The following is a 27,323-nucleotide window of genomic DNA, read 5'->3' on the forward strand; positions in this document are numbered from 1 at the left end:
TGATGTGGTTCCATATTTCAACTACCTCCCTTCCACTACCCACTGTCCACATATCTCCATATCAATACACAGCCTGACAGGAGTTCCTCTCATAAGATACTACTATTTTGACAATTGATGTAGGTCGGGTAAAGTTTTCAGAATTTTGTTTAGCGGCACTTGTGTTCTGTCTTATACTGGTCCATGAATTGTTCTGGGTAATTATTCATAATACTAATTATTTAGGACCAAATACTAATGCTTGTATAGAAATTACATAGCTGAAATCATAAGTGCGAAAATGTCAGTGTTTAATAAAATTGCAGGCTGATTTTTCAAAGGATGAAATATGCATAACTTTATGGGTGAAAGAGAGATGACTAAAGCTGAAAAAGATAAATTAGGGCAGTTGAAAGTGAGTTGCTAAAATACTTGTGTCTCTGCTTTCTACAGTCTGTTTTTGTTGGACTGCATGATCTGCCTGCCTTAAATCAATGCTGTAATTAAGAGTTTCTCAACACTTGCTCTAACCTGTTTGTGCTACTCTGAATCATTAAGGGCAGGAAAACTACTTTCTTACAGCAGATGAAAATGCCTCATTTGTTGAAATACCCCAGTGAGCACAAGCCTGGCTCTAGGCATTCTATACCCCTCCTTTATGTCCCTGTTTACTTCTGGGTTATTGCTTTTCAGATGATTTGAGGATTCATGTGGTAGGGACCACACCCTTGCTGTCAGTTCTTCCCAGGAGACAGCTTCACTTTGCAGATCAATTATCAAGATAAGGAGAGTGGTCATTATGATATTTACAAATGGAGAAGCACTCCAGAACCAAAGAAAATCTGGATGTAAAGACAGTTTTTGATCAACTAGCCATTAGAAGAAAAACATTTTTTGTTTCTACCAGCCAACTCTTCTGTAACTGGAACTTAAAGGATAGTAACAACAGCTGTATCAGAACACAAGAGTTTAATTCAATCTGGTATCCAAATTACTTATCCTGGGCCAGTTCCAAAGAAACAAATGTAAGAAGGGCCCAAATAAGCCTTGCTAACTCAATTAACATTGTATTGAGTGTATTTTTATTTTATGAAATTCATTATGAAGCAATGTAAGCCTACTATGACTAATAAACCATGCTAGTCTTTTTTCCAGAAAGTGAATATTCCAACTAGCTTAAAGGTTAAAATGAAGATTTATGTTACTGAAAAAATGAGTTGTATTGTAGAAACATTTTTCTCAGTGTAGATTTGTTTCATTTTAGCTTAATTCAGGACTACCTGTCTTTTTAAAGATGGAACCAAGTAGACAAAAAATGCCTAATTGATCTTGTAATTTGATTTTACATATTACTACCATAGCAGTTAAAATGCAGTTTTGCCAAAATAGAATACTTTCATCTTGCCAGGTTACTGAGCTTTGTTGAAAACAGTGAATAATTCCAACAGTCTTAATGTTGTCAGATCAAAAGAACTGTATTAAGGTACTGCTTCTTCATTATTTGGCCTCTTTTTGAGGCTTTGCTGAAACAGTCAGATAAATATTTAATATACCTCCATATTATTCTTACAGTAATGGCTTGTCAACTTCTTTATTAAGCTTAAATCTGTATAAATTTGTTATCAAACAATTTAGAATTTTAAAAGTTGATTTTTTGACATAAATCTGAGAGCCAAATTTAGGGCTCAATTTTAAGCCCTAAACAGCTTACATTGGTTTTGGTGATTTTCATTAAGTTCTGTACTTGCCTGGAAACGTGCAGTTTTACTTAATTCAAAATGGCTGCCATCTCCAGTTAGTATCAGTGAGGCTGAACTCAGTCGAATATCAATTAGTAGCAATCATTTTCCCTCACTTTACAGTGGTGAAAGGAAGTCTGTTCTCAGGAGAGTTCTCTCTGGGCTCAAATGCAGCTACTACCAGGTGAACATAAGAGGGGACAGAGTGAAACAGTGCAATGAACATCATGGAGACAGAAGAAAGGAACAAAGACAAATCTATTAGGGGATGATACGGTAAGGAATAGTTTAAAAAATGAAAAAACTGCAAGAGGCAACCTGAGATTTACAGTGAAAATTGCCAATGCAGAGAAGGAAGCATAAAGAATAAAAAGTGGAAAGAAAATTAAGAGAAAAAGGCGATGAGGGATAGTGAATTGAAGGAGGAGATTGTTGGGGAAAATAAAGCAAGCATTTGAATAGAGCAGCTGCATATCCAGTCTTGTTCAGGGGAAGAGATGAGGATGGAATGACAACTCTTGCTCTGTCAGGGAATAAGGAGGTTTTTTTCTCAAATTTAGAAACAGTTGGTTACATATGTATTTTAGGATCACACTTTGATTCTGAAAAGAGCAGACAAATGGAGAACACATACCCCAAGCTGTCCAACAAATTCCTGAACAATAAAAAGGCACATATGAGTTTTTAAATTTCAGGATCTTTAAGCTATTTGTAGGATGTTAAGAGGTCTGCCATTATACAACCGTAGAACAGTTTGGGTTGGAAGGGAGCTTTAAAGGTCATCTAGCCCAAACCCCTGCAATGAGGAGGGACATCTTCAACTAGATCAGGTTGCTCAGAGCCCCGTCCAACCTCATCTTGAATGTTTCCAGAGACGGGGCATCTACCACCTCTCTGGGCAAGCCGTGCCACTGTTTCACCACCCTCATCGTAAAATATTTCTTCCTTATGTCCATTCTAAATCTACCCTCTTTCAGCTTAAAACCATTACCCCTGTCCTACCATGTTTTTATGTATCCTATGTTTTTATATTTCATGGCGGGGGTGGGGAGCGGAAGGTTCAAACCTACCAAGTGTTCACTATTTGACCTGACACTCAAGTTTTGTCCGGTCTTGTCATCCCTCCCTGTGCCAGTGGTAGAGTAAAGCAGCCACCTTTGTCACAGAATGTTCTTCAGCCTCAAATGGTAGCCAAGTGATCCTGGGTTCTGGTTACATTTCTTCAGGTAAGTATTGTTCACAGCCATTATTACTCATCATGACCTCATAGCTTTATCCTAAATGACAGGCAGCTACTATATCCTTCCCACTCCAAAGCAAAAATACAGAAGTTGCACAAATTACACAATTGTAGGAATAAAACCAGCTTCCCATTTGAGAATAAATATATAAAACCTAAGCATTTGGCTCATCTAGCAATCAGTGTTCTGTCCAATAGGCAGTGCACTTACTCCAGACCAAGATTAGGAACGAGAAACTCTGATATCTAATATTGCTCTTATGTTTCATGAACAGCTGTAATTGGGACAGTGTGCATTAGGTTCTCTTCCAGGAAGTCATGCCCATATGGTTTACTCAGGCCACTGCACATCCAAGACTTCTCAGCAGTGCAAGCAAAACCGAATTTTACTGTCCCAAGAATAAGCACAAAATAAATTTTCTGGGACAGGATGTCAGCATGATGCCTTCTTCCTACTTGCTTCTATACATACTTCCTGTAAAGAACATTTACATCACTGTAACTACTTTAGCATTCGTGTTTATGATATTTGTAGCAATTAGAAAATAAACAACACCTTCCCTACTCTATACATATAATACAACTTAGAAGTCCAAGCCTGGATATGTTAAACACAAACGTATACAACACTTTTCTCTCAACAAAGACTCTAAAAACCAGACTGATTTTTCCCTAGCTAAGGCAGCACAGTCAAAGAATCCAGTATATCAATTAAAGTGTCCTTCCTATTCTACCAGATCTCTATACTCATGTATATCCACCATGCAAATGCTACTTGGCTCAACCAAAACCAGACGTAGGTTGAGGCAGCTGTACAGTGGTGGGGTTAGCCCATAAATTACTACATTGTACAGCAACTGCAGTATAACAAAGTTGTAATTTACACAAAGTATCACAGATTAGTTACATGTAATAAAACTTATTACAAGAGCTATTTATTAAAAAAATACCTACATATATACTCATATATAACCTGAAAAGGCTAATTCAAAGTTGATCTTTACTAACCAACCTTCACAAGAATCTGGAATGTCACAACTGCCTCTGGAAACTAGGATCTTGCCCTTTGCTTGGGGAACATGACATTATGCAGAACCTTTACACTCACGCAAATAGACTTGGACTAAGGCATAGGAGTGGGAGACAGACACCCATAGATAAATGGGAAGGCAACTTCTCTCCGGCTGCTATCCACCTCTTTGTTCAAAAAAGGCTCTTCAGCTTCTAAATTACCAGTTTCACAGAAAGCGATAGTCTGTATTGACTTCAGGACATACAATAAGTTTTAAAAGCACTTTAGAAGGATTTTTTCCTGTCAGGAAGCACGCCTACAAACAGAAATGAGAGCCTTGTCGTTACCACCGGCCGTCCAACGCCTCACCCCACTTGCGCACAGAAGCCAGCGGCCACCAGGCCTCCGTCGAGCGCGAAGGGCCACTTACAAGGGCGCCGGGTGCTTGTCCTTGTCATTGCCAACAGGCCCACAGAGACGGATTAATTTCCCTTCCGCCGTACCAGCCACCGGCGGCCTGGCCGGGGCAGGCACCTGGCAAGGTCCCCTCCTCCCTCAGGCCCCTCCACCCCAAGGGCAGGTCCGGGGGAGGTCGGCCGCGCAGGGGGCGGGAACCGCCTGCACCTGTTCGTCAGGCGAGGGAATGGTGGGGGTGCGCAGGAGGGTGCTCCTCCTTCCCTCCCTCCGCCCGTGAGGCGGGACGGCCGGCGGCGGCAGCAGCAGCGCCGCTCCCCTCACCGCGGAGCCAACAGAGGACCGTTGGCGGAGGCCAACGGTCGCTGCGCGAGGAGGAGGGCGGTGCTACCAAGGCCCTTCCCGCTCCCCCACCCCTCCAGGCCCTCAGGGGGGAACCTGGGCGGCGGCGGGCGGGGTGGCAGCCACTGCGGAGGGCGCGGGGCTGGGCCGGCGTCTGACCTTCCCCCCGCAACTCCCCGCAGGCCACCGCGCTCCCCTACCTGCCCCACCCACGGTACTGGGCAGCGGCTACGCGACGGCAGTGAGAAGGAGCCCGGAGGGGAGAGGGCGGGGGGGGGGTGCCCCGCCGGACCTTTAAACTCCCGGCGGCGGCGGTGGGACTACACTTCCCGGCGAGCCGCAGGGCCACGGCCCCTGCCCCGGCGCAGGCGCGCTGCCGCGAGTGGGGGGGCGGTGACGGACGCTGCGGCCGTGCTCAGCAGTGACCTCACAAAGGCGTCGCGGCCGACTCTCGCCCCTATAGCCCGGCGGCCCAGGCTGCGCAGCTTCTGCCCACGGCTCCGTCCTGCCTCAGCGACCGGCCCTCTGCCGCGTCCCCGCCCGCCGAAGGAGGGGCCGCCCTGCGGGAGGGCGGTTTCGCTGCCTTTCCCCTCGCTTCCCTGCTTCCACCGCCGCACGCGTGACGCGCGGCTTTGTCGGTGCCGGGGCTGCCTTTGTCAGGCTGAGGGCCTTCGGCTAGGCCCGCCCCTCTTCCCGGGAGCCATGTCCGAGCAGACGGGCTTGGCCCTGCCGCAGACCATGGACAGGTATGGGGACGGCCCGGTGCTGGGGCACAGTGCTGGGTAGGCGTGTGAGCCCCCCGCGTCTCCCGGGCCGCTCGTGGGGGTGGCTCCTGGCTGCCTCCGGCCTGTTTCGGGCCGCGGAGCGGGCTGTGGGGTGCCGCTGCCGTGCGGAGCCCCCGCAGCCGTGTCTGGCGGGGGGTGGGGGGGCTGAGGCGCGGTGGGACAGGGCCTGGGCCGGTGTCGCGGGTCCGGTTTCAGTTTTTGGCTTCTGGAAAACTTTGTTGGTGCGGGAGAAGTCGTGGAAGCGCAGCGGTAACTCATCGGGCAGCAGCGCGGTCGGTGCGGCGGTGTGCGGGTTGTAGAAGGATGGCTCCGGCGGCATTGGGCAGGAGGAGGTGTGTCCGGCCGGACACGGGGTTTGGGGAGAGCGGTGGAGGTCTGCAGGAGGCTGTCCGCCTTCTGGGGGTCTGGGAGAAGCTGGAATGGAAAAGCATAGACGTGCACGTAAAATAAGGCACCAAAAGACGACTAAAGCTTAACCGCTCTTGTGCGTTTTGTTGCTGGTTTTACGGTCTTTGAAGAAAGTCTACAATTGCTTTTTGGAGTGTTGTTAAAAAGTACAACTTTTAAAGTACTTTTACCTAAATGTGCAGAAGGAAAGACGCTTACTAACTCTTAAATTATTTTCATTACACTTATTTTCTCTTTATTCTTTTATTTGAATATGTAGCACTTTCACCCCGTTGTACTGAGGGCTTAAGATTCCTTATGTGTAATTTTGAGTCATCCAGGAAGCCCTTAAGACCCACGCCTATAAACAACAAAAGCATATTGATAGCCTGTTATTGCAGGAGTTGTGATAGCCTGCTGTCTCAGAAGGTGGGGACCCAAAAGGAATCAGGCTTCTATTGATGAACCTGTCGAGCTTTCATTGTAAGGCAGCAAAAAAAACCCCAACACCCGCCCCCCCCAAAAAAAACCCCAAAAAACCAACACACCTGGTGTTTTTCTCCTTTCCAGGTCACCTCTAAGGAAAGAGGATTTAGCGAAATACGGGCTGTCATCAGGCAAGTGATGGAGATATAAATGATGTGAGGCAGGGGCAGAACTTGTGCAGCTTGGACAGCGAGGATAAGCTTGAGTATGATGTAAAAAGAGGATAAAAGTGAGTTGGGGAGGAATAGAGAGAAAGTTGTCTCTGTTTTAAAAAAACTGAAGAAGTGAGAGATGACAATGGGACGATTTAGGTTATGATTTAGAACAATGCTTGTCAAGGAGGCTGGCAGTCAGGAACCATAGGTGCGTTTCCAAGAAGTAACAGGAAGGAGGTAGATTTCTAGAAATACTATCAGGAAAGCATTCAGTTTGATACACTTCCTGTGAACGTAGGCAATAAAAGGTAACAGTTAAGGAAGACAAAAAGAATTGGGAGGATGATGATAGAACTATTGTGCAGGAGGGGGAAAAAAAAGGAAAAGATCAGGAAGTGTGTTGCAGAATCAACTCCTCTGAAACTAAAAAAATCTCATCTTCATCCTGAAATTTGTAGTGGAATAATGTATAATATTTTATGGTTTTGAGTCCTAGGAAACCGTGATATTCTTATTGGATTCCCTACTGTCTATGGCTGTTATATCATACCATGAAGTCCTAGTTCACCCTTTTGGGAAGTGGCTGTAAGGTGGTGTTTCTAGTCTGTGTTGTGAACAACTGTTAAATTAAACAGTTAATTAAAAAAAGGGAACTTAGTTAACTATTGGCCAACTCAGTTTACTGTTCTTCAATTGTTAGATATAATGGATATGTGATGTTATACATTTAATATTTTATCCTTTCAACTCTGTGAAACTGTAATTTCTGTTTCTGGCCTCTTTCAAAGACTTTTTTCAGTAAACTTGAAGTAACAGAGTTGATATCATTTAAAACAATTGGAAGTGTCCCTGGCTTCCTTAATAAGGACAGTGAAGAAAAATTTTACATACCTAGGTAGCAATAAAGGAGGTATGAAGAAAGGCTGTGGCTTTCATACAAGAATTTATTTGGCTCAGTATAGGAAACTTTAGAAACGGTAGTGTGAGAAGTGGTGAATGGAGGGGTAAGAAGGAGCCAAAATATTTAGGGTTTGAACTTAATTTACAGTGTAATACAATACCAATAGAAGGATTTTGGAGTAACCAAGACATCAAAATGCCGTCAGTGCAAATAATTTTTTGGTTACATATTTGGTTTATGGAGCAGAGTTACCCTGGAAGAAACCAATTTTCATTCATCTCTTATTTCTGAAGGTCATACATAACTGTTTTCATGTTATATGTAGCGATGATCAAGATAACACATTAGGGGATGTAACCTGTAGATGAATCATCTGTAGGGATTCTGAGGGGTTGAAATGCCTCTACTATCCTGTTATCTTTATTGCTAGTGACAGTTGTTTTCCTGGGTAAAAGGAAAAAGTACATATGCAGAAGCTTAAAAGTAACTGTCAATGCATTACAACTTAACACATAGCACATACTTTAAAATCAGATTCGGGTCTCTTAGTGAAGGTTGCAGAAAATAGCTTTTCAGTTAAATTGATTCTAATAGTTAAGCCATTAGGAGGGAATAAATAGGGTTTTCTTTTGTGTCCAGTACCTAGGTGGTCACACAGAGAGTCGTGATGTGCTGTTGTATCAGGAGTAAGGTATTGCTGCAGATCTGAATGTATGCGCTGCTTTGTATACAAGGGTCAGAGCTCTTATAGCAAGTTCTTTAATTATGCATTTGTGAGAGCAAATGGTCGGCTCCTTCTCTTGACTCTTAGACTGTACATCTGTATTACTTACAGTTTTGTGGGGTTTTTTCCTTAATAAAGCAATTTAGATTTCTCCAGTGTAAGGAGCATCTTGAGAACATCTCAATATTGTTGCCTGGGATTAATCTTTCTTTTATGTATTTTGTGCTCCATCCTTCTTTATTTTCCCCGCATAATTTCAGTCTGGAAGCAAACCACATGTTTGTAACAAAGAGGATAAATAGCTGTTAAGGTGTGAGGAGTTTATTACTTGAAATTTCTAGCTAAGGATTTTATACTTGCCTGAATGACTGGCTAGAGCATAGATAAAAGAAGCATGAGAAGTAGACATGACCATGAAGTGACACTACGTTCTAGAGTTCTGTCATCTGCAGCATTTAGGAAACTAATTCAGATGATTATCATGACCCTTCCTGGCCTCAAAATTGGAATTTCCATCCCTCTTGTCATTTTTTTTTCCTTCTAGCTCATGTTTAAATAACAGGCCTAGATAATAGTCTTAAAATACCATCATTCTCTGCATGCAGAATTCTTTGCAATCTATAGTAAAGGGCCATATTCCTGACTAATGTGTGCACTCAAAGGCAGTGGTTAGTGGTCTGTATAAATGGTGAGGTCTTATTGTTTTCAGTCCCTTTATTCATGTCGGTTTAATGCATAAATTACAGAATGATAGGAATTACCATTAAAAAAATTGAAATTATGTGGCAATGTTTTTTTTATATGCTTTTAGTCAATGTAAAAACACTTTTCAAGATTTATTTAAATAAAATTGCTAGATTAGATGAAAATGCCTTAGAAATTATAGCTATTACTCTCCTGTGTACAGGGCAAACTTTACTTGAAAGTCAATGCTAATGCATTTATCAGATTTTAACAGGCAGAGGCCATTTGATATGCTATACATATTTTTAATGTAAAAGCATTTTTTAAGGAAATACTTAGAAATATTATATTCTGAATGGTATTAGGATGTTGAACCTTTACAGTGAAATTATTGTGCCTAGTATGCCAAGATCATGAACAGAGTCAGTCCTCCTTGTGTTTTCAAATATATTTTTGAAAATACACAAAAACCAATCAATCTTTTATGGGCTTTTTATCATGTTTTCTCTTCAATCAGGCCCTATAAATTTTCTGTCTCTCAGCACTGTTTGACAATAGTTCTTCCAATTGAACACTTCTAATTGTTTATTGTAGCTGCCCTGTGTAGCTACGGGTATTTTGTCATCTTAGACAGGTACTTAGAACAGGTATTCTGTCATCTTAATGCATTTTTCAAACACTTTAATTCTTCTGAGTAACTTCAAAGATATGTTGAACTTTCTGGCAGATTTTGGTGCTCTTAAATACTTAGCATTTTTCCTGTGTAATTTGTTTATCAAATACAGTTTGACTTTACCTTTCCTTTTTTTTTCATAGTTAAGTTTTTAAGCAAAACTAATGTGTAAATTCCGTTTGTTTTTAACTTATGTCTATAGCTACATCTTGTTGGTTTGCTATTTTATAGCTTTCTGTAATAGCTTGCATGTTATTGCCAGGCCATCAGTTAGCTTTGATCCTGTCCTACTTAACTTTCCTACAGAACACTTGACTGGGTCTTGTCAGAGTTGCTGTTAGAATAAATATGAGAAAACAAAACTAATAACTGTTTATCTTACTATGCAGTCCTTTTACTGTGTTGGTTGAGCAGTCACTTTCTGAAGTGACAAGATTTGAAAAATAGTTACTAAACATGTACTTGCCATAATGAAGTCAGTGGCAAGCCCATGTTGATAGAAAACCTAGACTGTAAATTTTTGCATGATTTAAAAAAAAAAAATCTTCAATGTGGTGAAACTTTAAAAAAATATCACTACTTTTATGATAAATATATCATCAGATGGTCTCTGATTTATTTGTTGCTGAAGATTATCTGGTCAATCTGCTGTCTAAAAAAAAAAATTAGCCACACCAGCTTTTTCCTAGCTATGTCATTCCCCATATCTATCTTAATGTTAGCTGTAATGCTAAAATGTACTCATATTTTTAAGCTTTAGTCTCTTGACTTCAATTGCATTATCTGCGAATTGCAATTTCAGTTCGTTATACTAAGAGTTCAGAATGCTGGGGTTTTGTTTTGTAGGCTTTGTTTTAAAGCATGTTCTCTGGCAGTAATTTGTGATACTCTTTATACTGTCTAAATTAAAGACAGTTCCTGCTCCCTCCTCCTGATACGTTTGCCAGCTGGCTAGAACATGGTCACTTTTGCCTTCTGTTTTTTCAGTATTCAAATATATTAGTAAAAATGTGACAAATAATGGGTTGAAGGCTTGTGAAGGTACATGCTGAAAAATCAGTATAGTGGCAATTTTAGCATGGTTTAACTTTTGAATTAGCATGCTTTATTTTCTGAATGGATAGTAGATGGTTCAATTGTGATTGATATGCAGCCCTCCTGGTAGAAACAAGATCAACATCATAAGACTGTTTTGTCCTCTGCTTTTACCATTCACTATTTAAGTGAGACAATAGAGTTGAAATTGCAGGTAGACTTCAAAGAGCAATTAAAAGATAAAATGCAGAATTGTAGTTGGCTTAAGAAATTCCTAATACTATCAAGAGAGAAATATTCTTGCAACTAAGTTTTCTCTTTGCCAGAGCACTGACTTGTCAGAAAAATGCTAGCAGTTGAGGTTCAAAAGTTGCAAAATAGCAAATTCATGGATTTTCTATTTCAGTTTTCTGAACTGTCATCTGATTCCATGGTAATTATCTTTTATTTTTTTTAAGAAAAAAACCATATGCAATGTTTTTGTATATAATTTCCGGTTGCTTCTTTCATTCCAGTTAGCATGTGTGGTGGTGTTTGTGTTGGTATGAATCTTTTCCTTCCCTCTTTGGAAGTGCAGGCATTGATTTAGGTTTATTTGAACAATTAACTGTTGATACTTTAGTAACCAAATGCATAGGTTTGGATTAAGACCTTAACACTACAACCTAAGCAATGTAGTTAGTGCAATATGGTCCTTGATTCAAGACCTTTATTCTGAACTCTTTAAATTTATCCTGGATGTTTTGCACTGTGAATAATCTCACTGACTGAAGTTGACACATGAGTAAATCTTTATAGGAGTGAAGTTCAACCAGATAAGATATGCAGAGTAATAAACAACATAAAACACTTTACAGGATTTATGTAGTATTTCTACTTTTCACAGACTACCATCTTTACAGTTATTCAGTCTTTTGGTCTACTTGTGCTGATTAAGCACGCCTCTCTTCATTGCCCTACCTGAAGGAATTGTTTTCTTTCTGTGCAATTCAGTTAACCTAATTTTTTTGGAAGAGGACTTTCCCTGGCTTCTGGTTGAAGTCTGTCAGCAACTAAAGTACCAGCTTTCTGTTGTTCCTTTAGAGTGGGTTGTGTGTGCTTGGAAAGAAGAGAGTATAAGAACAAAAATGGGCTGTGCTGTGGTAATCCCTTACCAGAAAGGAAACAAGGTCTTCTTCATTATCTTTACCCCAACTGATTGGAAGCTGATGTTGATACAGGAAGGAAAAGGCAAAATTATGTTTATCTTAGAGTCAGTTTGAAGAATGAAAGTTTGAAACAGTAATAACTTCATAATAGCTTGGCTTTTTCATTGTTGCTTCATCCTGGGTACATCCCTTGCTATTCCAGTTCTATTTATACTGAAGGTTCTGCATAGATTGAGTTCTTCATGTGTCTTATCACGAAGAGGATTAGTGAAAACTTATTGCAGACCTGTAGAATGCCTTTTGCCCATCTGTAGTATAACAGTGTCAGCATGTTATTTATAAACTATGTTAACCTTTTGACTGTCATCTTATGTCCATTATATTTCCATCTTTGATGTCTGCTTAGATATGCTTAGGAACAAACATATATGTTTTAGTTGCTGCTTAACTGTTAACTTCTAGCTGCAGACAGAAGGCAATTACTCCACCTATTTAAGCGTGGGGAAACTCCTGGGAGACTATTTATCATTTTTGATACTAAATGTCTCAGTATTCCATGTATTATCAAGGTATTCAAATAGTATTTTCATACATCGTAACTGCTTCATCTAAAAAAGCTATCCAAAAATCTGTTTATTGATATCTTCCACATAAAAGTGCTCAGACCTATATAATAGTGTGTAACTGTGGTTGTTTCCTTTGGCTGTGTCTTACAGTGCTCGCTGAAGACTTAATAAATATCATAATATGTATAATAATTTACAGAGTAAGATCACTTAAAGGGTTCAGGTATTAGTTTTGGAACATGTTTTAAAGTAATACTTACAGTGGTAATGAATACGCTGGCTGTTGAGGACTTACTTGTTTGTGTGGTGCTTCTGTCATCTTAACCTGCTTATGGTCTTACTATACTGAAGTTCCTTGAGTGAAAGTGAGAAGAGCTTTTTGATGCATCTTGTTTTTCTCCTCTCAGCAACAGAATGAGCTGGGTACTAGCTTGTTATAGGATGTAATACCTGCCTTTATCAAAAGAGTGCATGACTTGCTCATTTTTTACTGGCAGTTGTAGTTTACCGCCACTAGCAAATCCATCTTCAGTGCAGAAGAGTGAAAAGACACGATCTGAAGTGGTTAAGTTCTCTTAAGCAAACTGCTTCTGGTTAATGTTTCTAAATGAAACTGTTATTAAGGTTACACAAGATGGTCAAGGGACTGGAGCACATGACTTACTAGAAAAAGCTAGAGGGGACTGGGCCTGCTTAGCCTGAAGAAGAAAAGGCTGGGGAGACCTAATGACCTTCTAATACCTACTGAGGAGGTTCTCAAGAAGCAGTCTACCCCTTTTTGGAGGTTCTTGGCAGGATGATGAGAAACAATGACTGTAAATTTTAACAGAGAAGGTTTCAGTGTGTGGGGATGGGCAGCAATGCAGTTGAGCTTTGGAACAGGTTGTCTAGGGCAGCTGCGGATCTCTGCCCATGGGGCTTTTCAAGACCCAGCTGGAGAAAGTGCTGACAATCTGGTCTGAATACAGTGTTGCTTCTGCCTTGGGCAGGAGGTCTGACTAGTGACCTGCTGTTGTCCCTTCCAACCCAAATATTCTATGATACCAGGTCTAGATGCAACCCCAATTTAAATACGAAGACCACACAGTATTAGGGCTCTATTTGCACTGCATGACATGAGCATACTGTGCTGGAGGTACCAACACAAGAGGTACAGTCCACTGATACCTTCTGGCAAATCTGCACTTAGCCTTTTTTAGCATCTGCTCTGAAATCCGTACCTAGAAGCTAAAATGACATCTAGTTGGACTGGAAATTTGTTTTTTCCTTTCCTCTAACATTTTTTTTCCTCTCTTGTTATTTTAATGCTAATATGGGTGCTTTTAGTTGATAGCTTTCTATCATTCAATGAAAGTGCTTAGACTCAGGATTTTTTGTGCTGGTGATTCTGGGAAAAGGATTATACACCTCCTGCCTAACACTAATATAAGATAAGAAAAATTCCTATCAAAATTGCCAATTTAAAATGCTAGTTTAAAAAAAAAGTTTGTACTGAAGTTGTATTAAATCTAGGACTAGCTGTTCATTTGTTTATAACTTTAAAATCTTAATTATCTTAACTGATTCAGATAAAAATGAAAATTAAACTGGCCTGCTATGTAACAGTTTCCCTATAATAAGTAAATATCAATTGATTTAAGGGCCAACCATGGAATCGTGGCATATCTTGGTATATGCTTATGTTTGGAAACAACAAAATTTTTGGAAAAGTGTAGTTGACATTTCTATTAGGTTATTGATTGCTGATGAGCATTAAGAGCTACTTAGTGTTCTCAGATTACGTATCTGTGCTTGTTTCTCCCTGTGGTCGTACTTCCCTTCTTCAAGGTGTACATATTAAAAGAAAGTGTTAACAAGGTGTGAAGGTAGTGAATAATAGAGCCGTTATGTACAAGAGGGGCTGGCATTCAGTTATTTATTTTTTTAAGTAATTTTAATATAGTAATAATTTCTTCAGAATCTTTTTAGAAAAAAATAATAGACCCTCTATTTTAAAGCTGTAATGTTGTCTTTACATAGCTTTCTGATCATTTGTTCTCCTGTTATAAATGCCTCCTCTTAAAATCTGAATACTTTTGTTTAGAAGTGGATATTTTATATTGGACTAAAATGTGCCAACATAATTTAGCCTTCTGTGAAGGATATAATTACAGAAGGCCATGTGCTGAGTGCTTGTGACTGTTCTGCTGGTGAGTCATGCAGTCAGTTCTACAGAGGGATAAGGAGAGTTACTTCATGGTATGAAGTACTTCAGACACCTTGGAGTTTTGTTTGCATTTATTCAGAGTAAAGACACTTCCAAATTGTCAATGTCTGCCACATTTGAGTGGCTGTCTTTGTTGTTCTTTAATGTCCCAAGAATATCTCTTCTTGGTGTTTAAAGCTCTTTTGTAATTTTTAAGTCTCAAATTGTTCAGTTTTTATTACGTAAATTAGGACGATATGATGACTGATTTCAGTAGAGCTTTTTTGTTTGCTCTACTATAAATTCTCTAAAAAAATTAGAAGTTAAATCTGAGAATAACGTTAGTAATAGTGTCTGATATAAGTTCTTGACTTCAAAGCAATTTGCTTGCTTTGGAGTCTTCTTACCAATTTTCACAGCTTTAGGACTACACTTCCTATTTTTCTTTTTTCTCTGGAAGACATAACAGGAAAAATTGGTTACCCTGTGTGGTCTGTTTAACCATGAAACTCTGTAGGCACATGTACAAAAATGGAACTTTTATTTCACAGTTACTTTGCCTAAGAATGGAATGGAAAGTGAGTGGCCATAAATTTGGTTACTAACAGATTAAGTGTATGCCGATGCGTTTACTTTTGTAACTAAAGATATTGTGCCTAAAGATTAATTTGTATTTTTACATTACCTGTGTGATACTGTAAAGTTGCTGCAAGAGATTAAGCTCACATAATGCAGGTTCTGTGAATGGAACACAACTTTACATTTCTTGTCTTTTATCTTTTGCTTGTCGCAGCAACATCTTAATGTCAAGATGGTTCCAGTTTTAGACATGTCAAAGGTCGTCTATATGTATTCTGTATGTGTGTCACTCCTGATCTGTAACATCTGTCATCTACTATGTACACATACCAAAATACCAATATTGGTATTTTTCTCATGCAACTCTCTTCTCCTTTCCCCCAGCGCAAAGTAACATTGTAATGCTAGTTGAATAGGAACTACGTATTTTTTTTATCTTTTTTTTGAGACTGGGAATTGTATTAAACATTCCAGTGTAAAACAGCAGATGAAAACCATCTTGATACCAATCTCTGAAAACACAGATATGGTTAGTGCTTGATTAAGGAAGCTAATAAGTAAATGTTAACCTTCTGTTATGGAAAAGTAAATCCTTCAGGAGATATGAAGGAGTAATGGTTGTTATCCCTTGTCTCAGAACTTGAAGGGATAAAGGTTAAAGTTAAATTCCTTTGAGTTGACCAAACACTTGCTTTAACTTATATCTTGGCTAATAGAGGAAAAAATGGATATAGTTTTGCTCATTGAATGGCACACCTAATTACAGAATTCTGACAAAGCAATGAAGCAGTTGTGCAGTGATTCTTAACCTTGGTCCATAGGCAGGATTTTCAAGCAAGCAGCATACTGTAAGCAGAATTGGTTTGATGTTAAGGTTAGCCTCAATGCTAATATTTTAAAATTCTTCCATGATGTTAGGAAGTTGTTTTCTGGGAGTCTTTTGTATATGTAGTTAAGCTATGGCAGTACTTCAGAGCCTCGTAGCATACTCTGAGTCTCTTTTTACTAAGAAACAACCTCCTGTGTTATGGAGCTTCAGATCAAATTTCTGCTGCCTGCATTGATGTCTTTCACACAGATCTTCCCCTATCCTGTATTTAACTGTGGTCATTTAGTATTAATAAGCTGGAGAGCCAAGTGAGTCACTTTTTGTGCGCTGTTCTCCATTAAATGTTTGGTTTGGGATTTTTTTTTTCCATCAACATTTTGTGTGCATTGGTTTAATTTAAGTGTCACTAACTGGAGAGGGTATTGACTGAGCTACTGAAAATAATGATGGAAGTGCTCTTTTTTCTTCTTGAAAACAGTAGAATTCAGGTTGTGATGACTCTCATCAAGGGGACAGTTGAAGATACTTTTTTCCAGGAGGCTTCAAATGATTGAAGTTAGACACACATGAAGTAACTTCTTGTACTTTCATTGCCTGGCAAGTAATTCCAATGTATTGGAAACCACAGAGACAGTGAAAACCCAAAGTTTAGTACATGGTGAAATGTGTAATATCCCTAGGGAGTGAGGACTGCTCTAAGAATTTAATACAGTAGATTGCAGATGAATTACAGCAAGAATGGCTTTTAAGACTACTTTGAGGTCTGAAGCTGTCTTCCTTTGCTAAATATGGAAGTATTGCTAGAACTAAGACAATTTTTTTTTTTAGCCTCAAATAATAATCTGTCCTCCTTTAAATAATGTTATTTGTACATAAATCACATAGTTCAGCTTGTCAGTAGTTGGGTGTCCTACCTTTCTAGTAGGTCATGTTATCTGGTAGAGAAGTCTGTGTGTGGTCTTCTTGCCATCTAGAGGTCTCTTAGTGTCTTGAACATGCTAGCAGCTTTTCTCTCTTCAGCCAGGTTGAATATTAGTATATAAATTCTAGCATCGAGTCTCTTACTACTTCAGTTATGCCTCCACATTATGCTGCTCTGCAATTAGACATTGAGAGAAGCTAAGACTTAAGAATTTCTTCTGGTTTTCATTTTCCTTACCTTTAAGACATACTGCTATACAATTTTGTGACTATTACAGGCAATTAATACATAATTAAGATGTTTAAAGGAATATTCAAGGAAGTTACTCTAGCCTCTAAAACATAATTTGCTAGTTGCTTCATATCTGTGATATTTTCTATGTTTGTGATTATTGGCAGCTTTGTCAAACAATGGTTAAGAAAATGTTTTCCCTATATAGTACACTATCTGCAGTACAAAAAAATCCACGAAATGTTTAAGTTAATGCTCTTCAGTGTTTGCTATCTATGTATATGCTTGACTAAAGGGTTCAGCTTTTCTTTTCAAATCATGTTGTTCAAGGCATATTTCAGCTTTGGAAGTAAATTGTTTTGTGTGTGTGTATGGGGTTCTTCGTTTCAGTTTTGTTTTGGTTTTTTTTCCCCACTTGGTTTTGGTCACTTCTATTTTTCTTCCTAAACATGAAACTAAGAATCAGTGTTAGTCCCTCCTAGCAGGCATTCAGTAGCTTAAATTGTTAGAGTTGTATGCTTATTGTATGAGTAATAGTTTTAACTGATTTGTCCTTTGTAGATTTTTAGGAGGGCCCTGTTTTCCCTCTTTCCCTCCCTTAAGAAATAAACCAGATGTTTGTAACAGCAAAGTTCTTTGCATTTTAGGGGCTTGCAGCACGGCCACTGAGCCTTGGTGACTTATGAAATTTTCCTTTTGAAAAAGTGGGAGTATGGTAATATTAAACAAAGCCTTTAAGAGGACTGAATTTTGGCCTTTGCAGAAGGGATATGCCTGAATAAGTGGTTGCAAAAGTTTAATTTATCCAGAATAAAAGGTAGTTTTTTTTACCAATAGTCTAGATGGTCTTTGACAAACTAGAAACTGAAACCCAATGAGATTGCTAAATCTCTCGGGTTTTCTTATTCAAAGTTGGGTAGAAGCAAATGCCATAAAAGCCTTGTAAGGCACGATTCAAGCACAATAGGTGGTGGCTGGCAGTCAAAGGTTTAATTTTATCCGTAAGCTAGAAAGTTGCCAGCAGGATTCTGTGACCTGTCCTTTACTCGTATCTCTATCTTTATATAGTGTGGTTAACTCAAGTGTAAAATATTTCTCCTTTAATTGGAGCTATAATTGAGAATATATAAATAAGTTTAAGTTGAACTTCTGTTAATCACTAGATCTTTCTGCTACGCTTTGTAATTATTCTATGTTTTGTTTTTATGTGTTTGCTTATTGGATTTTAGACATCCATGGGCTTTTATTAAAAACTTTTAAAAATCTAGTTTAACAATGCCATGCTGTGATTTGAGGAAGTTACTACCTATATAGGGATACCGCTTGTGTGGCCGTATTTTTACACCAACGTTAGCTTGATAGTTTCTATTTAACATTTCCCTGCTGTTTTCAATGAAAGCACTACTTCTGTGGTAAAGGCTAGTTACTATTGTTTCTAGATTATCATCAGCTTCTTTACTAAGCATTACACCCTATCCTTGACGACTAGGCAGAGCAGAATTGGGCATTATGTCTGACTTTCAAGAACTTCCTTTCAAGATTTTAGACTTTGTGTTGAGGTGACAGCATGTTTCCTAGTTGAATGATCCAGGCTGGCATGTGGTTGCTGTGCCATGCTGCCTTAAAAAGGATCTGCAGAAGTCATGATGGAGCATCTAAGACTACTATTTTTGCACCGTGAGAGTTCCTCAGTCTGTTTGCGTGGGGTTTTTTCCTTAGGATAGCATAAGGATTTTTTTTGTTTGATAGATAGAGCTTGGGTTGAAGATAAAAGTATTTTCTGCTGTGTCTGATGGCCAGGAAAATATTGCAGTGCTTCATTTATAATCCTGTTGCAGTTTTCCTCAGCTAACCAGCTTCCATCATTGTGGTAGATAGGTCTGTATGCATTCTGCTGTCAAAGTCTTCATGATGAGGTCTCTTACAGGACTTAATCTCCATGAAGCATGACATAAGCTAGGGTTTCTTGGGTTAAGTGCTGTTCCTCTCTCTTTATCAGGGATATGTAGGCTAGACTTGCATTCTGTTGTGACCAGGTCATGGCCCTCTAGCACAAGAATCTTATTGCTGCTGGTTCTTTCAAACTCAGGAAGAGGAAACGTTTAGCAGTAGCACTTGCAATGCATTGTTTCTCTTGCTTTTTGAGAGCGTAGTTTGCTGTGTTCCCCTACTAAAATTCTAGGCAGCTCCAAAGCAGCCTGTGGTGTATGCTGCTAGGTAACTCCCTTGATTTTTCCAACATCCTAGTCTTTTCACTTAAACATGATTGTATAGTATTTAAAGTGTAGTTGGCAGATTTAGTGGAAGCTTATCGCTATTCTTCATCAAAGATATTTTATCTGTCAGTATAGACTATCCAAAAAAATTTGTTTTAGAAGCTCATGAAAAATTGTCTTTTCTAAACAGCAGATTTGCGGGTCATCCTTTGGAACAGTGCCTTTTTATGGCCAGTTATCGGAGTGCTTCCAGTCACTTCTTCCAAGATATGTTTTCACCCCTCATTGCATTGGCTCTCCATGCTATCATTGCTATCAGTTATGTTTCAGCCTTTTCACTTTTTTCTTTTTGTGTGTGAAATTCAATTGCAAGAAAAGCCACTCAGTCACTTACTGTAAACAGAACAAGGATGCTTTACTCTGATAGCAAGATACCAGGAAATTCCTGTTGCTTTAAGGGAAAGCTGTGTGCTTTATGATGTGGGAGAAATGCAGAAAAGTTTTCCTAAAGAGATTTCTTATATTTTATGAAGGATCTGTAATGAGAGGAAAAAATGCTTTTTAGCTCATGGCTCTAGAGCATGTCATGCATGTTCAAATTTGCATTTCCCATGGTAAGGATTAGGTCCTGCTAAAAGTCTTGCAAGAATTTTTCTTTTCTCGGAAGTTTTCTGGCTTTGCTTGCCGTTCATACGTGTGTGCCACTAAACATTGGGGGAAAAATTCCAAGACTTTTTGCATTCTCTCTTGCAGTACTGAATATTTGAAACCAGCCTATAAAGTAGTTGTGTTGTCCCAGTCTTACAAGTTATCTTCCATTATGTGTTGGGGACACAAGGATATCTGCTGGGCTTGGGGCATTAAAGAGTTCTGCAAACTTTTTATAGTGTATATATAATTAACGTATTGCTTTTAAATTAATTTTTTGTATTGCTTACACACTCATGCCTACTTGAAAACAAAGCTGTATCATAGAATCATCTAGGTTGGAAGGGACTTTTAAGATCATCTAGTCCAACCACTAACCTAACACTGCCAAAACCACCACTAATTCAGCTACCACAGACCAAGGCAGATTGAATTTAAATAACGTGAATTAGATCTTGTCCTCTCTCCTATCTAAGACTGGTTTGGGAAAAAAGTAACCTTTAGAAGGAGTGTAACTCAGTGAAAAGGAAAGCAGTCTGCATCTAGGAATGTCTGTTGGTGCCAGGGGATCTTACTGGTCTGTTGGAGCTGTAACTCCAACCAGGTACAGGAGAGAGTGGCTTCCTTACTAATTAGGAACTTGTTTGGAGAAACCTGTTCTTAGGCAGGCCTTGGCTTTCTAGATTAGTCATATAGCATTTGGAGTGTAGGATCTCTAGTCTTTAATATAACTTCCTCTCCATCCGGTTTGCTCTTAACATATGCAATGTCCTGAAAAGAGTTTGTCTTTGGTAGAGGAAAAAAAACAGATGCAATAAAGGAGTTATTCTCAGAGTCAGAATAGAATTTTTGAGACCAGAGAGTGTTAGATGCTGGGGAGCTGAAAATAAAAGGCATTTGTAACCCTGTATTCAAAGCTGAAATAATGATATTGGCATGTTTTTGTGTATATTTTGTTCTGATAATTTTTTTAAGCCACGGAAGTGTGGAAAAATACATTAGTGTTATTGATTTGGCTCTGTAGAAAGTCATCAAGGAAAAAGGTTTGAGTTTCTATCAGAAGCAATGCTTTGTTCCACCTTGTCAGCCTTTTCTATTTCAGGTTATCTGAGTAGCAACCTGATTCAGTGGTAAGAATCAAGGTCATATTTTATTCACTACAAGAAAATGGAAAATCTGGCAAGAGCCAAGATACTTGTTTTGAAATGGTTTTATTTAGCCCTTTCTGCTACAGCTGCTGTCAATGGAAAGAGATAAAGTTGATGACAGAATACAAGGAATTTACTGTTCATTATTCATGACTTGATAAAGGTTTAAGTCTGTAAAGGATTTTGTTATTCTTTTCGTGGGTCTTTCAGGTTTTCAGATACGATTGCCTGGCAAGAAATCGAATGAAGCAATTAAAGAAAAGATGCATATTTTTCTTGACTTATTAACCTTAACAGAAAGCTTGAAGAGAATTTAATCTCCAGAGTATTCATGGACAAATTCCCTAGCTAAAATTGCAGTGTAGCAAGATTATGTTCATGCTTAAAGTCATTATTTGAATAAACTTTATAGAATTCTGAGGTGTGGTGGCATCTGACCTTACTGACACCCACAGATTAGCTCTATTGTGAAACCTTTAGTTTAAAATCTAAGTTATAAATTTAGAGCAGTTGTAGACCTAAATAGGAAGTGCAATGAATGACGAACATTTACCTTTAATGCATAAAAAAAGAGTCAAAGAACAACAATTATCGGTAGAGTTGTACATATTGTTTTTACTGTTCTTACAGTAAATTTGGGGGTTCTTGGTGTAAATAGGAAATCAATAAACATTGCAAGAACTTGCATTCCTTAAGAACTCCTTGATATCAAGTGCAATGAATCAAAATGTCTGCCATGCTTCATAATACTTTCAAATCTTTGTGGTCATCTCAGCATTTTCATCTAGGTCCTTCCTAACTTATGGTTTGGCTGTCTTTCCTCCTCCTGCTTAGGAAGGTTAATATGTCCTTTCACTTAGGACTGCTATGTGTGCGTATCGGGAGCATGAAGGTGAAAAGAGGGATGGTATTGCAGGAGTGCATAACACGACAATTCATATTTAAGCAGATGTTGTGGGGGAAGGACAGAAAGAAGCAAAGTCAGACTTTACTTTTACCTTCCCATTAAGACGGATCTAAGAAATTGCAGTTCTGATTCAAGATCTCAGTCTTCCAACTGAACAGTCTCCTTGAATTGGAACGGATGCAGTTCTAGTTTTAGAGCATCAATGTTAAAAGTTTACGTCTGTACCTACTGTAATATATTCTGTACTTACAACTGGACTTGTGGACATGAGTTATTTTTGTTTTATGTATTGTTCAATATTAAATTGCTTTTCCTGCAGTCTTCCCTGGAACCTGCACCTCAAATTGTGTTCCTTTTCAGAAGTATGCCAGTAATAAGTTGCTACAAGCTACGTTCTGGTCTTACACACTTGCAACTTAATTTCAGTGTAATTCCACCACTATAAATCACAAAAGGAAGCTATTAGACAACAGTATTTTTCATTACTTCAAGTTTCCTATTGTAGACTCCCTCCCCTTTTTCCTCATAAAGGAGTTAAAAGCAAAAAGAAAACGCCCACCTGTTTACAAGTGACATGCTAGGGAGGAAATGGTGACCTTTTAAAGGAAATACTGTATATTTGTTGTTTCGAAAGTGTCTCTAGTAAGATTGGCCCTTGCTGTGCATGTACTTTCCTCCTAAATTTTGTCTAATGAGTTTTAGTTAGTTACAAGGGTTGTTTTTTTTGGAAGAGGTGCACAGGAAAGGCCTTCAGGATGTATATGTTAAAGTATAAATTTGTCAAGTAAGTTTTCTGACAACTATTTAGCATTGATTTCCATACAAGAGAATATGACAATCTGGCAAAATGACTGGAGTTGGGGGGGACTTCTAAACTGTAATTTCTCCTGCCAGATGCTAACAAAGGTTAGAGATGGGATGCAGAAAGGGCAGGCTGAAACAAGAAACATGAGGGGGAGAGGGAATAAAGCTGAGGAGCAGTTAAGAAGCTGAAGCAAGGAAAAAACACTTGTTTGAAGAGTTTAAAAGGGTAGGTAGAAGGTTTATTACTGATAACAAATCCTAGAGGAGAGAGGAAAAGCATCATGAACCACTGTAACATCCCCACAGAAACTACAGTCATGATTCTTGAATCTTAACATTATTTTGCTTAGTAGTGTCAGAACATTTCTCAGCTTCTTACTATCTCTGTTGCTGTCTGTTAATGGTTACACATAAAGAAGCCTTTTACTGTTTCACCTAATTATGTTACTCAAATTGTTAAGAGAACAAAATTCAGCATCAAAATAATGCTGCAAAACTTCAATTAGTACGTAACGTCTAATTAGATTGTATCTGGATAGTTAAATTATAGCGATGCTGCCACCATACACTTTAATAAAGCTTTAACTATGATTGCAATGGCTTGTGTAAAATATTTAAAATACCTCGAACCAGGTTATATTTCTAGTAGGATCCTCATCTTGTTAGATTCTGGTTAATTGTCTAAACTTCAGTATCTTCAGCATGGGAATTAGCAAATTATTTCACAGTAAAAACTAAATTACTGTGTCAACATATCTGATATATTGCTAGTTTAGATCCATATTTTACTTTCTCTTGCAAGTTGTAAGGTGTTCAAGGGTCCGGCCTATTCATCAGATCAGATATCTTGGAATGGCTGGGATGTGTGCTTTCTTCAAGTCATGTAGCCTGTCAGTCTTGTGTTTTCTCCTTATAAAATACATGTGTTTGAGTCTTACATATACAGATAATTCTTCAGTGCAGAAGTTTCCTCCTCTTGTGGTATAATAGTGTTCTTGAAGTACTTTGTAACTTAATTTATATCATGCAAAACAGATTTATCTGAATGAAGTATTTCCTCTTATCGAAAAGAGGGAATGAATTTAATATAATTACTTATTGTTTGTTTTGTGATGCATTGTATCATTTTTGTTGATTTGTCATTTAAGTGGATTTGAGTTAGTTTCCCAAGTAACAGACTGCTGTATCAATCTTATCTTTTTAATTTTAAAAACTTACCAAAATGTCTGCTGTAGGAGGAGATGATAATACATTTTAAAATATATGGATTTTCCGTATGTTGCACTACAGTCTTGATGCTTTTTAATTCATAATTATCTGAAAGTTTAATTAGTAATTCAGAATGTATTAGAAGCAGTTGTTTAGCTGTCTGTAATATTATGTTAATACCAGAACAAGACTGTGGTACAAAATACTTACATTTTCGGTGATTAAGGATGAAGCAACACGTATCATCTCCTCTAGGTACACATTTTCTAAAACTGCATGCTTTCACATGTCAAAGTTTATTTTAAGCATGTAACAGTAGCAAAAAATATCATCTTTTTTCCTTCCTGTAATTACAGAAGCTGCTGGGTTTGTTTTGCTACTGATGAGGATGATCGGACAGCAGAGTGGGTGAGACCTTGCAGGTGCAGGGGCTCTACGAAATGGGTTCATCAGACTTGTCTACAGCGCTGGGTGGATGAAAAGCAGAGAGGAAACAGTACTGCTAGAGTTGCTTGTCCTCAGTGCAATGCAGAATATTTAATAGTATTCCCAAAGCTAGGTAAGATATGCATCACTTAAATTTTAAACATAATATAATGGGTTGTTTTTTATATTGTTCCTACTTTTTTTTTTCCTTCCTTTTTTGTGTTTGGAGAATCAGTTCTGTTGAAAACTTGGCTATTTCCTTTTTCAGTCAGAAAGAAGTAACTTTATGTTCTGTTCATGTCCCACTTGGTGGTTTAAATACCTTCTGAAAATTTTGGATGTGTTCCACTTAGGTATATTGATAAGTCGTGTAAGTGATTGACCTATAATTAATTCATGGTTAATGTGATTTTTTTTTTTTCTTTTCTTGTTGAGCAGAAGGCGACTTCTTTCAGCAATTGACATGTATTAGCACATAAACACACACCCCCCCCTTTTTTTTAGCTTGCAGAGAAACTGTTATCAAAGGAAATTCAGAGAACCTTACTGAGCAACTTGTTGTATTACCTGAAAAACATTTCTACGTTGTTTGGGAGGTATTCCTGAGTCTATATTGTCCTATATTCAAGAGACAGAGTACCTGCGGCTGCTGGGCACTGCTTTTGCTCTAGCTCTGTTTGCTGGGTGAAAGAAAAAAGTTGGAGATGGTCTTCCAGAGTCTACTTACTTGAGGAGCCGAGTAGAACACTGCACAATATGTTGCGTATGTTTAAATTAGCAGTGGTTGCTGTTATTCCAGCCCTCATTTCTCCCTATTCTGTGGGGTATATTAAGTTGTGCAAGAAAATGAAATGCTAACATGGGAACTTAAATTTTGTTTAAAAGTGCTTGTTAAAGAAATACTAATATAGCATGAGTACAGGCATTTAGAGGATTTTAAAGAAAATTTTTTTGAAACAGCTGAAAATAACTTGCACTGTCAGTGCTTTGGGAGAGGACCTCTTTTCTCTTAGTATATGGGTTGACAAAATTAAGGTGTGAAAGGAATTTTATATGGATGATGACATAAATTTCCATGATAGAACACTGAGTAATGCGAAAGAAAATATGGACTAGTGTCTTGTTGATACTCAAGAAAATATAAACCAGCATGAAACTTATTACCAAGTTATTCATATATCAACTTTGCTGTAAGGCTAAGGTAGAGAGGAATCTTCATCTCCATTATAAAGAAGGCATCAAATGGTAACATTTAGCATTGGCTTTAGAGGAAAAAATGGTTTCATATCTAGACACTTACAATGTGCCACAAAACTTGAAGGAGGCATGCAAGAATCTTCTCATGAATTTTCCCCTCACAAAACCATCTTTTTCCATTTTTAAAGATGAGAAGGGCATAAAAATAGACTTGTGTCTGGATCTACATCTACAGTAGAGCAGGGAAGTTAATTTGGGTCCATCAAACATCAATCATGAGCTTGAAGTGCCTTAAACAAGTGAGACAGTCTTGCCCTTTGTAGCTTTTTCTAGTAACCCAAAACTGTTATAACTCAAGTACAAGTCAGTTAAGGTCACACCAGGCAGAGTTAGGACAGTAAGACGTTTTCATGCAGTCTTGCCAGTAGGTCCATGTCTGCTGGCACAGGTATCTTTTAAAGACATTACTAGTCACACCATTCAAGAAACTAAAATTACTTGAGCAGGGAAGAAGTAACAACTAAAGTTTCCCTGAGATATCATAGTTTAGAAACTTATTTACATTAAGACTTCTCTAATGTACTGCTGGAAACTTTTTTCTAAAAACAAATTTCTGTGAAAGGGCACTCCCTAATGCAACTTCTCTTATTTTTGATTATAATTTTGAAGTAATAGCAACTTGAGGAGACATCAGTGAATACCTTTGTAAGTAACAGTGGATGTCTCTTTAGGTATTTACCAATTAAAAATGACCCCCCCCCCAGTCACGTATCTTCTTTAAAATTATAATTACATTTCAAATTTGATAGTTCATATCAGTTTTGGAGATTGGTAGTAACTATTTTCATAGTAGCTGTTTTCCTCTCTTCTGAGAACTTCTTATATTAAATTGGAATATTATTGCCACTTTGAAAGTAACCAAAGTTCCTTTTAGATAAAGATTTCAGTTTAATAAATAGAAAAGTTTGCCAGAAAAAGCTCTGTTAAAGCATAACGGTTTTTACAAAATTAAAAATATTTTTATATTTTGTATTTCCTTCTTTAATTTGTATGTCAGTGACACTTATTTTCCTGCTTCTTCCTTAATACCATTTTAAAAGAAACAGTTACATTTGTCCTCCTTTCTCACTACTTCCTTCCAAAGGGGCTTATTAAAAAAAAAATATTATTGAAACAAAGTTTTTCTAGGCTTTTCTCAAGAGTCTATACCTAATTCTTGCTTCTTTTAATGATTATTATCAGTCGGTGCAATTCACCTTGCCAAGATGTATAAGGCAAGCTTCAGTGCTTTGTGTTGCCCTTCAGGACTCAGTAAATAAATGGGGTTTTTGAGTCTCTTGTCTTCACCTTACTCAAACAAATCTAAGTTTTCAAAATGGTACAGCTAAACAACTTTTTCAGTGCCTGTGGGAAACAGTCAAGATGTGTAAATTACTGTGCGTTTTAGTACGTGCAATTATGACCTTGTTGCTACTTTCAGCACATTGATAGACATTTCAACACTTTTAGGTCTGTCCTGGAAAGTTAAACATAACTGTTAATACAGTTGAACTGCTTGTTCCAGTTCTTTGTATTTTGAGTAGAGTGTTCCTTCTTCAGAAACCCTTTAATTTTGGTACCTAATCAATAACAGGATGCTTAACTTGAGAATAAACTAACTCTATAATTATACTTTGTCAACTACTTATGGACTAATGAGCATCGGTTAGTGTATTTGAAGCAGGGTGCTGGTGAGGTGTTTACTGTCTTACA

General features: G+C 38.2%; 2 protein-coding genes across 10 annotated transcripts in view; one reads left to right on the forward strand and one right to left on the reverse strand.

Annotated features, from left to right (window-relative positions):
• CPEB3 (cytoplasmic polyadenylation element binding protein 3) overlaps positions 1–5,080 on the reverse strand; it is a 95,607-nt gene extending 90,527 nt beyond the window's left edge. For 7 of the 8 annotated variants that reach the window (XM_063339717.1, XM_063339721.1, XM_063339715.1 and 4 more), the window contains exon 1: positions 4,401–4,934. In XM_063339717.1, the coding sequence (XP_063195787.1) occupies positions 4,401–4,428 (28 nt within the window). In that variant the 5' untranslated portion in view covers positions 4,429–4,934. Of the gene's footprint in view, positions 1–4,400; positions 4,935–5,018 lie in introns of those variants that run through there. The other variant, XM_063339719.1, reaches the window with a different exon arrangement.
• Positions 5,063–27,323, forward strand: part of MARCHF5 (membrane associated ring-CH-type finger 5) — a 32,388-nt gene continuing 10,127 nt past the window's right edge. The window contains exons 1-2 of one of the 2 annotated variants that reach the window (XM_063339724.1): positions 5,063–5,472; positions 24,305–24,507. In XM_063339724.1, the coding sequence (XP_063195794.1) occupies positions 5,429–5,472; positions 24,305–24,507 (247 nt within the window). In that variant the 5' untranslated portion in view covers positions 5,063–5,428. The remainder of the gene's footprint in view (positions 5,473–24,304; positions 24,508–27,323) is intronic. The other variant, XM_063339723.1, reaches the window with a different exon arrangement.

The sequence above is a fragment of the Chroicocephalus ridibundus genome, chromosome 6 (genome assembly GCF_963924245.1).
Source record: "Chroicocephalus ridibundus chromosome 6, bChrRid1.1, whole genome shotgun sequence".
Classification (NCBI taxonomy): Eukaryota; Metazoa; Chordata; class Aves; order Charadriiformes; family Laridae; genus Chroicocephalus; species Chroicocephalus ridibundus.